The following is a 13493-nucleotide window of genomic DNA, read 5'->3' on the forward strand; positions in this document are numbered from 1 at the left end:
GTGGAGTCTGCAGTCCCTGCGACAGCAGCCGCCCCCAGCACGGTGCTGCCTGCGGAGCCCCTGAGCACTCCAGGCTAGTCTGTGACGGGTGCGCCACGGGGGTGCGGGTGGGGGGAACCCAGAGTGTGGGAGGCCCTTGAGCCATTGTGTCACCCTGGGGACCCCATCACCACCCAAACAGCCCTCACTGGGCTCCCAGGCTAATGTCAAAATAATTTGGCGCTGGTCAGCTACCTCCCTGTCGCCAAACCTGCACTCAGAATTCGGGGTTCTCCATCAAAACACAGAAAAGCACATTGCATCCCCTTCTCATCAGCTCCTCTCCACAGTCTGTCGAGGAAAAGACTTGAATTTAATATAAGTAACCAGTCCCTGCCCACCCTGCAGAAAATAACACCGAGGCCAGTACTGACCCCGAGGAAATGCAGAGCGCTTTCAGGCTGCTTTTGGAGACAGAAGAGGGAAAATTTTAATTTTAGTTCCAGAAATCTCTTGAACCAGATTTGTCTAAAAGCCCATCCGTTCAGACAACACATGCAGACACATATATGCACAGTCACGTTACCCCAGGCCTGAGCTCGTGCACACACGTATGCACACATGCATGCACACACAGCTCTCTGCTGGAGAGGTTTCCTACAGGCGTGTCTCCTCAGCATCCCAGCAGACGCAGCCAGGCCTCTGCTAGGGCACTCGGGGCTTTTTGTCCTGCAAACAGCACCTGGTCCGGCATAGTTGTTGCACCCACATCCCTGGTCACAGGCGCACGTGGAGCTGCGCCCGCTGCCGCAAAGCCACCCCCTGCCGGTTCCCAGCGCCTCCCGCTGGCTCAGTGGCTTTCTTGGGTGATAATGGTGTTAGGAAAGCTGATCAAAGGGAGAGCGAATCATGAAAAAAACAAAAGGCTCATAGAAACCTTGAACATTTTTCCTCGACTTAAGTGAAGGCACGTGTACCTTCGCGCCAGCCTTCGCGCCGAGTCTTCCTCTCCCTGGCCCTCTCCGGCTTCCCGCCTTGGCCTGCAGGGGCCGCTCTCCCTAGTCCGGATCCCGACTGCACCCTTGGGCAGTGGTGGCCTCCGGCCTCGCCATTTGGGGTCTCTGTGTCTCCTGTCCCCCGTCTTTGTGACGACAGCACCCGCGGACTGGCTTGGTGGGAGGATTAAATATGCCAGTGCCTGAACCCACGTGGTTGGGCCTCACAAGAGCATTTGCCATTATTAGGGTCACCGTGATTTCTACTTTTCTTTAAAATCTGAGGGAAGTTGGGCCTCCCCTGGTGGCTCAGTGGTTGAGCGCTGGGCTGCGAGGCTGCCCGCAGCCTCTGCAGCGCCGGTTCATTCCCCGGCTGCCGGTGAGGGTCCCACCAAAAAAAAAAAAAAAAAAAAAAAAAAATCTGAGTGAACTTAAAGATCATTCTGAAGCATCTGAGCACTGGCTTTATCTAGATTTTTTTGGCTATCCCCCCAAATCTCTTTTCCTTTCTAATGGTGGTCAGATCCACGTCACACATGTGTTCACCGCCGTCACCACTCGACAGCGCACCGTCCAGCGGCGTCATGGTCACGCGCAGTCTGTGCAGCCTCCTGTCCGCGGCCTCCTGCCGCAGCGTCTCCAGATCGCCTTCATTTTGCAAAATGAAACCCCATTCCCTCAAAACAGCTGCTCCCGCCTTCAGAATTACCGAAGCCTGTGCACGTGTGGGCATGCACGTGTGTGCGTGTGCTTGCACAAGTGTGTGTTTCCACCGGGTGCATCTAGGTCAGTGCAGTGCGCCTTTTTGGTGTTTGCATGTAACTGCTTTGCAGAGGAGGAGCCTGAGGCCAGAGAAGCCACACAGCGCAAGGGCAAAGCAGGTCTCCAGAGTGGTGGAGCCGTGGTCTCAGGGCAGTCGGCCGCGACCACCTGCTTCGGATCCCCAGGGCACGTCTTTGGCCTCCGAAGTTAATTAGCAGCTGCTATTGAAGAACCGCCAATGAAGGCTAAGCCTGGATGATGCTCAGTGTCTGAGTACAGCTGAATTTGGGCCTAGAGCTAGCCACGGGAAGCAGTGAATCAGGGTTACCCTTAGTTCCAAATGGTTCCCGGGAGAGGGCGTGAGGCAGGAAATCAGCGAGCCCCTCTTGGACTCCACACCTGCTGACTGGCAGGAAAAGCCGGTGCAGAGTTTGGGTTCACGCGGAGCAAGGCCCTGAAGTCCAAAGCCAGGACCCGGTGCTAGTAACCATAGGAGCCCTCGGGACTGAGGCCGTCGGCATGTGACGGGCTGGCCTGTGCTCACGCCTTGACCTGGTGGAATCTGGCCCGGGTCTGTTTCCTTCAGATGGAAAGAACTAAAGGCAGAGGTGGAGACAGCGGGACGGTGCCCTCCGTGCGCCCAGGCTCTCTGGATGTCTGGCGAGCGGGAAGTGGCCAACCAGGAGAACGGCTGCAGGCCACATCAGGTGTGGCCAAGCTCAGCACTGCGAGCACTGGGCTCATCCTCGACGGTTCAGGGCTCCCTGGGGTGCCCCTTCCATGTGCCCCCAAGGAACCCTGGACGCCCCCTCTCCTGGCAGGCCATCCTCATCCCTCTGTTCCAATGGACAGTTTCCTGGCCCTCCCAGGTCAGGAGCTGCTCTGGGCCAGCGGCCGTCTCAGCCCCATCGCCATGGCTTGTCCAGCGCCGGGCGAGCCAGCCGTGCTCCTGGCGTGACAGGCTGCGCATGGAGGGGAGAAGGAGTCGGGCTGGGGTGACTCTGAGTGCTTCGATGTGTTCATGGAACGAATGAGAACAGTGTCTCTCAGCATTCCAAGAACTGTGGCCCCCCAGGCCATCATTTCCTAATTATTTCCCTCTGTCCCCCATTAAAATCGAGTGTCACAGATGTGCTGTATACGTCTGTTCATGTCCTGGGGCCTTCTGGGGCACACATTTTGACAGGTAAGAGGATTTTGCCCCCCTAGAGCCAGTCTTCCCCTCGGGAGTGGTCACCCCCAGAATGCTTGCACTGTCTTGACTACGTTTATGGAACCTGCCCATTTGGGCTGCGGATCTGGTAACTGCTTCTATGTGATATTTACACAGCTGGAGAGTCAAGAGCAAGCCTTGGTCGCTCATCTTGTTGACCCACTTTCAAGACAAGGCTGTTGGGTTGAATTTTTTTTTGGGGGGGGATATAAAATAATCGGGACTCCGGTGTGGGGTGGACCGGCAGAGCCACGTCACCCCAGACCAGCATTCCAGTGGGGGGCCAGGCGCCGCCCACATCTAGAGGCTGGGCTCCCAGTTCCTTCTCAGAAATGTTTGTTTTTTTTTTTTAAAGATTTATTTTCTTTCATTTATACAAGCACTGGGTACAGTCAGAAGCGCGGGAGGGTGAGAGAATCCACCAGAGCCAGAGTGGGGAGCAGAGCAGGCAGAAGGACCGAAGTACACTGCTGAGGGGAGCAGCGGGTGGCAGGAGAGGTCTGCGCGCCATGGGGGACCCTCCTCCGGTGGCCGGGGAGCAGCCGGGGATCGAACCGGCGCTGCAGAGGCTGCGGGCAGCTTCACAACCCAGCGCTCAACCGCTGCGCCACCGGGGAGGCCCAGAAACGTTTGACCTACACCTAAAGTCCTGTCCATGTGGATGAGGAGGGCCAGGACGTCCATCAGGGCCTCCTGGGAGGTCGGCTCCCCCCCCACGCGGAGCACTTACGGGTAACGGGCCATGCATGTGGGGGGAGGACGCGCCCGGTGCATAGACGTCAAAAATGAGGACTGTGCGAGGTGAAGCGGCAGCTATGACCTTGGGTGATGTGCGCGATCTTCTGGAATCCACGTGAGCAGCCGCAGTGTCAGGGATGGGCTCAGGCGGTGCCTCACGCTGGTGGGCGCCGGGCATAGTCATGGAGACTAGGACAGTGTCTGACTTGGTTGGAGGGCCCTTCTCTCGCCAGGCTCTGGGGTTCCTCTGGCGGCATCTCCGCTCCAGCGTGAAACACATACACGTCTAAGAAACACCCGCCCTGGCTCCGGGAGCAGGCGCATTGCTGTCTGCTCACCTAGATCCCAAATATTTGAAAGCTTCTGGCTTTTCATCGCTAAGTTCTATTGGACGGGGCTGGGTCGCAACCTGGAGCGCCTCCACTGGCTGGTGTCTCATCATACCTGCCTCCCTCGCAGGGGCTGGGACTGGCGCTAGCCCAGGACGTGGGCACTGGCAGCTTCATACACCCTGAGTTCTGGGAAAAAAAGCTCGAGGGGCCTGGAGGCCGGCCTCTATAAGCAGCAGGTTTGGTACTGAAACCGGTGGGCTGCCCTCCTGGGGGACTTACCTACTAGTTAGCCCCACTAGTTAGCTGGCTCTACCAGTTAGCGCCACTAGTTAGCCTTGTAGCCTTGTAGCAGGGAGAAACCTCCAGTGGCACAGAGAAGTGGCGGCTGTAGTTGATCGCTGTCTTGAGGAATTTTCTCGATCAAGTTCTCAACTGTGTTTATTACCCTCCTCGGAGGACATAATCCCCGAAGGATGTGTCCGTATTAAACATATGCCCGAGGATTATAAATTCCCCGTCACGTCTCCCGGCGGTGGACCAAAAAAAAAAAAAAGACAATTGCGCTAACAGTATTTTTTTCCTACTTTTCAATCAATAGGATGCTTTTTAAAGCCTACGTTTCTCTTTGGACACTTTAAGTGACTGATGAGACAAAAGAAAAAAGCCAAGATAAAATGACAGTATAGACACTCCTCAAATCCTATAATGAACTCCACAGGGCATCCAATTTTGATGTATTAGGATTTTTTTTTATAATGAGTACATTGTTGGAAATCACATTTTCTATCTGCAGGAGCTGGGACGAAACTGAGCTGACATCTTACCTCTTTGTAGTTAATTAGCAAGAGGAAGGTAGTGTTTTGAATCTTGCCTGGGAAGAGGGAGGCAGGCGTCAGCTCGGCTCCCTTCCCCTCAGACGCCGGCCGTCTTTGTGTGCTCTGACTTGGTGGGATGGTTCGGCGGGGTCTCGTTGGCAGGGCAGATGAGGCGAGTTGAAGAATGGTTATTATTTAATAAAAAAAAAATAACTAAAGCTCATCCCCCTCCATCTTGCCCGTTGGATACATAAAATCCGTCGGGTGGTTTTCTCTGGAAGCCAGTCCTTCCCGGGCCCCGGCGCGCAGGCAGCGGCTGGACGGGGAGAGTTTTTCTAGCCCGGGCCACGCGGGCTTCTGTCACCGCTGACTCCGGGGCCTGGGACGAGGAGGCCTCCGGTCCGTTCAGATTAGTGAATGACTCGGCCAGCCATGGTGCTGACGGCACCGTGAAGGGCTCGACAGGCGATACTTCCCTCCCGACGCCCCCCTCCGTCTCCAGCGGAGTGCGGTCTGTGGGCGCCAGCGCGGCGGCCGGCGGAGCCAGGATGCTGCTCCCTGGCCCGGCTCGGCTGCGGGAAGGGTCGCGGGGACGCTCCCCAGATGGAGGCCAGGAGACCCCCGTGCTGAGGCTCTCGTGATCCACACGCATTTGCGAGCGCCACACCCCGTGTCACGCCAGGCTGGGGTGACAGGGCCACGCCGGGCCTCCGTTCCCCGGAGTTCCCCTGTGGTGGAGGGAAAAGCCAGCTCTGAAAACCACCGGCTTCGTGGTAAGGGACTGATCCCAAGCGAGTCAGAATCCAGGCCGGGTCCGTGACTTTGGAGGAGAAAGATCATGTTTGTGTGGGTCCCTGAATGCTGCTTGCTGCCTATGTCATCGTCCTCATCACGACCTGGAGCCCAGATCCAGGAGCCACTGGCCGTGTTTTCTCCCTGCATGTGATTCTTCTTAAACCCCATACTCAGGGAGGGCTGCCTAGAGGAAGCAGCATATCAGGGTACCTTGAGAGAAGGGGAGGGCCTAGGTTGAAGATGGCTGGAGGGGGGTCGTGTGGCCTGGGAACAACAGGCACTGGGGGTGGAGATGGGCACGTGGACAGGGGTGCTGGGGAATGAGGGGGGGTAGCAGCAGCTGTGGAGGGGCCCGGGGTCCCGTGGCAAAGGACAGGTGTGGGAGAAGCAGCAGAGAACTGAGTGCACTGGACGCGGCCAAGTTCTGGGTCATCCCCCTTATATCCTATGGCCACACATTCTTCTGACCCTCCATTTTGCACATGAGGAAACTGAGGCATGAGATGGGTAAGGTAAAGAGCCTCCAAGGATGGGCGAGGGCCCCCCGAGGGAAGTCATGGCCTATTGGCTAGGGAGCCCTGATGTGAACCTGCCTTTTCCTTTCCCTGGCCCTGCCAAGGTCAGGTCTCAGGAGCTGAGCCAGGCGACAGCCCAGGCCCCATCCCAAGTGGGTGCCGGTCGCCAGAACACCCCCCACCCCCACCAGCTTTTGGAACTGCCCCGCTGCGTCCTCTGCTCTGCTCTGCTCGCTGCCTGGAGGACGTGCTGCCGACAGTAACAGCGGCCAGTCAGGCTCACCTGGAAGGGCTCAAGGCCACGATTCCCCACTCCCCAGGGGTGGAGAGCTGTGACCCAGGACTCTGGGGACTGGCTGCCTCCCTTCCCTTTACCCCCAAAGTCTGATGAGGCCTTCCAAGAAAAGCTGCTCAGGATGGCCGCTCCTCGCCTCTCACCTGGCCTCCCCGTAGCTTGGAACCTTTCTCCCTCCACCCTCTGACCGCAGTACCCCCCGCGCAGGCAGCTCCCAGAGGGTGGATGTGGAGAACACGGCACTGGTTACGTCACACCCGTCCTGAAAAGAACAAATCAACAAATGAGTGTGTGATAGCGCTGGGCGGCCTTGCTTCGGTGGGTGAAATGGCTTCCACCAAACTCTGGATGAATCTAGAGCATGTGATTTCTTTGGCCCCAGAACACCTCCAAGTCCCTTCCCGGGTGTTGTGTCAAGAATGGCCCCCGCCCGCCCTGGGGCCGAGGGCCGAGGCACTGGGAGGACATTGGCCTTGTCCCTGTGCCTTTCGAGGTAGTTTTAAGAAACAGGGTCAGCGGCGTGAGCGTTAACCTGCCTGCCCGTCACATCTCCTGCTGCCTGCCAAGTCACGTGCGGAAGCAGCTCCTCGTGTTCAGGGCAGAGCCTCCACCCCTGGACGCTGAGGCGGTGCTCGCCGGGGGCTGGGGCGCCCCACTAGCCTGCCGGGGCGGCTCCGGAGGTGTGGGCGTCTCCGTAAGCGCTTCCTAGTCCCTTAATCCCTTTGATCATTTGCACTGTGTATTTTTACACAGGTTCTTGTACTTTGGAGAAATAAAGTAAAGAAAGTTAAAGGTGAGTCTGGCCGCGGCTGTCCGCACTGTTTGTCGTTGCAGATGCGTCTGGAATGTTAATGGTGGGAGTTTCCTGAAACAGCCGAGCTTCTTTAAGCCCGTCTGAGGATAATGTCCGTGCCCAGACGCTGTCTGAAGTGCTTGCTGCTGCGTGCAGCGCTCTCGTGAACCACATTGCTGTACTGGGAGAAGAAACTGCTGGGCAGGGCTGTGGACAGCCTGGGTGCCGGGGACCCACAGCCGTGATGTCTCCTGGGGCGCTGCCCACATGACACGCTGTCCCTTGCTGCCTTCAGCTGTCCACCTGCGGGAGCTTAGTTCAGGGTCATTGGGTGAACCCGAGTTTCACCGCTGGTTAGAATCTGGTCAACTTTTGGGCCTCCCTGGTGGCACAAGGGGTTGATGTCTCAGCACTATGAAGCTGTCTGCAGCCACTGCAGCACAAGTTCGATCCCCAGCCAGGGAGCTGAACCACGTGGCACAACAGACCTCTCCTGTCTCCCCGCTGCTCCCCTCAGCAGTGCGTTTCAAAAGATCCGCCTCTTCTGCTCCCCACTCTGTCTCTGGTGAGCCCTCTCACCCCCACACCTCTGGCCTGTACCCCGGCTCTTGTATGCATAAGTAAATTAACAATAAGAATCTGGTCAAGTTTTCACTGGATCTGGCCACTTACTGGCTGTGGAATGGTGTGTGAGAAAACTTGTGGAGGCCTGAGTTTTCTCCTCTTGAAAATGGGATCCCATCCTTCTGGTAAAATTGTTGTGAGCAATATGTGTGTGGCTTGGTTATATAGCAACTTTATTCACAGCAGCCAAAAGGTGGAGGCAACCCAGTCCATCCACAGGAGAATGGAGAAACAAAATGTGGTCTGTCCACATAATGGAATATTTTTCCGCCTTACAAAAGGCACCTTCAACACGGGCGAGCCCCAGGGCATGCAGCTAAGTGAAATCAGTCCGTCACCAAAGGATGAGTACCGGATTCCATTTTCATGAGGCACCCAGAGTCGTGGAATTCACAAAGACAGAAGGTGGAATGGTGTTTTCCAGAGGCTGGGGAAAGGGAGAAATGGGGAGTTAATGTTTGATGAGGACAGTTTCCGGTTGGGAAGATGAGAGTCCTGTGGGTGGGTGGTGGGCCCCGGTGGTCGCACCACAGTGTGAATGCACCGAAGGCACTGTAAGCGCAAAAGAGGTTAAGAGAGTAAATTGTATGTTCTGTGCATTTAGAGAAAAATTAAAAGCTTGTGAGTATCGAAGAACATCTAGTAGATAATGTGTCTATGTTCTTGTCAGTGTTCAGAAACCAGTTGCAGCTTTAACTGGCATTGGGACATTACGTTTTATTTTATTTTATTAATTTTTTAAAAAAGATTTATTTTTATTTATGTATACAAGCACTAGGTACAGTCAGAAGCACGGGAGGGTGAGAGAATCCACCAGAGCCAGAGTGGGGAGCAGAGCAGGCAGAAGGACCGAAGTACACTGCTGAGGGGAGCAGCGGGCGGCAGGAGAGGTCTGCGCGCCATGGGGGACCCTCCTCCGGTGGCCGGGGAGCAGCCGGGGATCGAACCGGCGCTGCAGAGACCGCGGGCAGCTTCGCAACCCAGCGCTCAACCGCTGCGCCACCGGGGAGGCCCTGGGATGTTTCATTTTAATGACAGGGTGGTTCAGCGGCCGGCGTACACGGCTTGTTTCTGCCTGGCGTCGTGATGGAGTGACATGTTCATAGAGATTACCCCTCTTTTCCGTTATTTGGGGGTATGTGTTTGAGATAATTTTCTGGGTCATTTAAGTGAATTAACCTAATCTTCACCTTTGCTCTTTATGCCAGTGGGGAGCAAAAGGGTGTGGTCAGTTATGCTGTCACCAGCCAGGTCAGGGTGGCGGCCGTCCTCTCTGCCCCAGCCATGCTGTGAGCGGTTTTGCAAATTGTGAAAAGTTGGATACAGTTTGTTAATGTTTTAACATACCTGTAGTTGCTTTTATTTCATCATTTGAACTGTTGCGTGGTCTTCACGTCTTACTTGCACTTGCCTCTCCCCGTCTGTGCCGCCCGGTGACGTCCTTGCCCATTTGTCTAGTGTGGTGTCTGTGCTTTCCTTACCACATGCATCTAGCATGCTTGTACCATATTGTGGCCGTTTTTAATATCCAGAGGATTTTCCTGCTTAATGTAGTTAAGTCATTCACTTAAGCTTTTCAGAATATAAATCAGATTTCAAAGTAAATCAAAAGTGGTTTTGTGAGGACATGATCTCTGTGCTGAATGTATCTTCTGCCCCTGGTGCCTGCATCGGCCTTTCATAACTGTTAGCAGGAAACCTACTTAGATGCCAACTTACATGGCTATAAGATTTGAATTAAGATGATGTAGCGTGATCAATTAAATCAAAACAAGGACATCACAAAATTAAAAGAGAAAAATAAGAATAAGTAATAAACATGAATATTAAAGCCTCACCAATGATTAAATTAATTGAAATTAATTGAAAATAAAACAATAGGGTACTATCTTCTAGCTATAAATTGATAAGGATTAAAGACAATCTACTAATAACTAAAACTGACCCTCAAATCTGCTGCCAGTGGAGAGAGAAAATTGGGTCAACTTTACTAAAAAGCAGCTTGACACTAGGTATTAAGAAACTAAAAAATGTTTAAGCAAATTGATTTAGAAATTCCAGTTATGTAACTGGCTTGAGGCAAGCTCAGAAACAGAGAAAAACATTTACATTTATTGATAAAACTAGGGTTCGATCTAATTGCCCAGTGGCAGGGAATGGCTGAGTAATACCACAGACATCTGCACAGCCATCTCTGTCTCGCTACGCGGTCACTGTCACTGGTATTCTCTCAAAGTTCAGTGACTTGGGAAGGTGCTCACACTATGCTGTTAAGTGGGAAAAGCACGGTGCGTTGGCAACAGTAGAGCAAAGTGGGTAGGGCCTGGTGTGTACACGTGTGGGTCTGATACATATCCAAGAAGAGATGCATTAAATATATATTGCTAGCACTTCATGGGAGGAGTGTAAGTGATTTTTTTTATACTTCCACACATTCTCTAAGCTTCATAATGTCTGTGAGTATTATTTCTGCAGTCAGAAAGAAATTTAACTATAAAAAAGACAAAGATAATAAATAGATTTCTTTCCTTTCCTGGATTCACGTTCCAAATGTTTACCTTTCTCTCTTTGGTGTCTTGGACAGAATTCTAGATGAGGAGCCAGGAAGCTTTTTTTTTAGGTTATATTCCAGAAATTCACTAGTTTTATGGCCTTGGGAAAATCTAATGTACATATATCTCAGTTTTCCCATTTGTAAAATGGAATTTCCTGCCTACACCATTGGTTGGTTGTGAGAATTAAAGTGAAATAACCAACATATGAGAAAACACTTTTGCAAAGTAAGGTGTAAATTTGGGGGATCTTAATCCCACCAGCAGGTTTGATAATTTGCTGGAAGGACTCACAGGACTCACTGAGAGGAATTAAGCTCATGGCTATGGTTTATTACAGAGAAAGAATACAGATCAAAATCAGCCAGAAGAGACGCAGAGGGCAGGTTCTAGAAGGGTTCCAATGCCAAGCTGCACTTATCTCATCCCGCATAGAGGATGTGTTGCCCTCCTGTCTCACCCAAGCTTTGGTGTCCAGAGTTTCTATTAGGGCTCGATTATGTAGGCATCACTTTCTGATTGAATGACTTTGTGTTTGAACTCTGTCTCTAGGCCCTCACCCCAAGTCACTCGGTTCATCTTTGCGGCATAGCCTTGCCACCCTACCCCATGTTCCAGTGTGGCCAGCCCCACCTGAAACAGGGACAGTCCTATCAGCTATGACACAGGTTATGTTCCAGAGGCCATGACAAAGGCCAGATCTCTCTTTGGGCATGCCCAAATTTTGCCCACATACAAAGTGACTGAAAAGAGATGGAAAGCAAATTTAGAGATGTCAGTATAGAGGGGTTCTCTGTTTACTACATTTAAACACCGTAGAGTAAGAAGGGTGGGCATTCCATAGGTCCCAAGGGTACTGCATATACCCACGTCCCTGACCCACCTCCAGGACCACCTTTGAGAGCAGGCACGCTCGCAGTGGTGCTGCTGAGGACCTTGCTCTGGTGGTTGTTCACTACAGGGACCAACCAGGCTGAGAAAACATTTACTGTCCTGCTGGGTGTAGGAACCTGACCCTGGCTCAGTATTAGCAAATACATCCCTCGGGAATGAAGTGACCCAATGAGAAGGCGGTGCCGGCTGACTTTACAGGTCTCTCTCTCCGGCACCGTCACCCTGTCATGCAGCTGTGCCTCCTCCATAGGGAACGGGGTGAAGATAAAAGTAAACTGGCTCATTCCCCTTTGCAGAGTTTCAAATCTCCAGCTCCGTGGCAGGCTGCATCAGTAGGGTTTCATAAGCATGAGATTTGAAAAATGAAAACTGAGTCTGTTTTCTCTTGAACTTAAAAAAAAAAATGAGAGCACAATGAAGAAGTTCCCGCTGCAGGAAGCTCACTGGGGGAGAAGGGCCCACCCTGCGCACTCCGGGAGGGGGAGCCTGACTCCTTGGAGACTCAGGACTCCCCGTTAGCCCAAGTTCCCCGCTCTCCTCCAGAGGGAGGAATGTCAGCTTCTGCCTAGTGGCTTTTTTACACAAATAGCGTGGCATGCCTGGGTGTTGTCGGTACATTTTGGTTGTATGTTCTGCTTCTTTCAAGGAAAAACCGGCCACGCAGAAGTCGTCCGAGTGGTGTTCCAGCCAGAGCGCATCAGCTTCGAGGAGCTGCTCAAGGTCTTCTGGGAGAACCATGACCCTACCCAAGGTAGATGAGTGAGCCAGTATTTAATTATCTTACTAATTACAGCTGGGATAATTAGTGTTTGAGCTGCATGGAAGAGATGAACCTTGAAATCACACAGGAGCTCGAGAATATGATTGCAGACTTTTATTGACGGAGAAGGGGGGGCTGGGGAGAAAAGGCTGAGAGAATAAAGCCCAGCCGCAGCCGCGCCCCCCCCCCCCCCCCCCCCCCCCCCCCCCCGTACAGCTGTCAGGGCTGGGAACATTCCCACAGAGAAGGATGCAGACAATAGAGACCCGGTCACCTTTGGTTGTCGCGTTATTCCTCCTTCATGCAGTCTTTTGTCTCCCAAATTAAAGTGTCTTTCTAGCAGCTCCAAAGTTTTCCTGATTTATGGTTCCTTTATTTTCCTGAATTTAGCCTTTCTCATTTTTTGACATTATCAGGCTGTTTTATATATATTTTTTAATGTCTATCGGTGATTAAAAAAAAAAAAAACCGAGCCTATAAAGGTAAAAGGCAGTATTCAGCGGGGCCGCGGTGCTTGGATTATTTAAATATTTCATTTGTCTTCTTTGGAATTCGGTAAGTACAAATACTAACGTTTGGCCCATCAACAATGGTGGCCAGCCACGGTGTTTGCACGCACACACACGCAGAAATCCCGCGTTGGCAAGTATCATTGTAATATTCCATAATGAGCAATTTCCACATTTCTTCCTAACAGCCTTGCCAGCCTCGCTCTGCCGGTGCGATGGTCTGATATTACAAGGCTTAGGAACGGAAAAGCCCAATGGAATAGGCGGGATTTTCACAAACCCCGTGCGTTCAGCAGTCGGGCTGCTGAATACAAATCTTCCCCCTGGCGTCAGGTTGTGTGGCCGCTGCGCCGCGTGGCTGCTTCCTGATGAACGATGTGTTTCCAGACGTGCATTGGGCTTTGTGGGGCGTCCTAACATGACCCAGCAGCCTGGCAGGTGGGTCCAGAGTTCTGGTACTTAGAAGCATCCCAAGCCAGGGTGACTTGCCAGAGGGGAAAGGTCAGGCCTAAGGCAAGAATAGTGGCAGGATAAACTCAGGCAGGGCAAGGCTGACCTGCTCTCCAGGTTAGACCACCAGGGTGATCACCTTGGAAGGGGACCGGGGGCTGGCTTCCTGGGGAACGAGTCCGGTTTGATGGGGGCTGCAGGGGCGTGACTCTCAGCTGAGAGCAATGAGGTGTGGGGAAGGCGAGGGGGGACTGGCAGGGAAAGAGCTGTCCTAGAAGGTCCGACGTCAGCCAGTTTGGACAACTGGACTGTCATCGCTCACAAGATCCCCAGGCCTAATACCTTAGCCGTGGCCCAGCAGGGAGCTCTGACGGGCGAGCGTCACAAGCGAGGTGGTCCAGGCTGGGAGCTCATGCGGGTGAGTCTTTGATCACAAGGAGCAGCCAGTCAGCAGTTAAGGCCGGGGGCACAG

General features: G+C 53.1%; 1 protein-coding gene across 1 annotated transcript in view; it reads left to right on the forward strand.

Annotated features, from left to right (window-relative positions):
- The window catches only part of MSRA (methionine sulfoxide reductase A), a 243706-nt gene that overhangs the window by 156312 nt on the left and 73901 nt on the right, over positions 1–13493 (forward strand). The window contains exon 4 of the mRNA XM_037526539.2: positions 11949–12053. Within this exon, the coding sequence (XP_037382436.2) occupies positions 11949–12053 (105 nt within the window). The remainder of the gene's footprint in view (positions 1–11948; positions 12054–13493) is intronic.

The sequence above is a fragment of the Talpa occidentalis genome, unplaced genomic scaffold, assembly GCF_014898055.3.
Source record: "Talpa occidentalis isolate TD23 unplaced genomic scaffold, MPIMG_talOcc4v2.1 talOcc4.4, whole genome shotgun sequence".
NCBI classification, from domain to species: domain Eukaryota; kingdom Metazoa; phylum Chordata; class Mammalia; order Eulipotyphla; family Talpidae; genus Talpa; species Talpa occidentalis.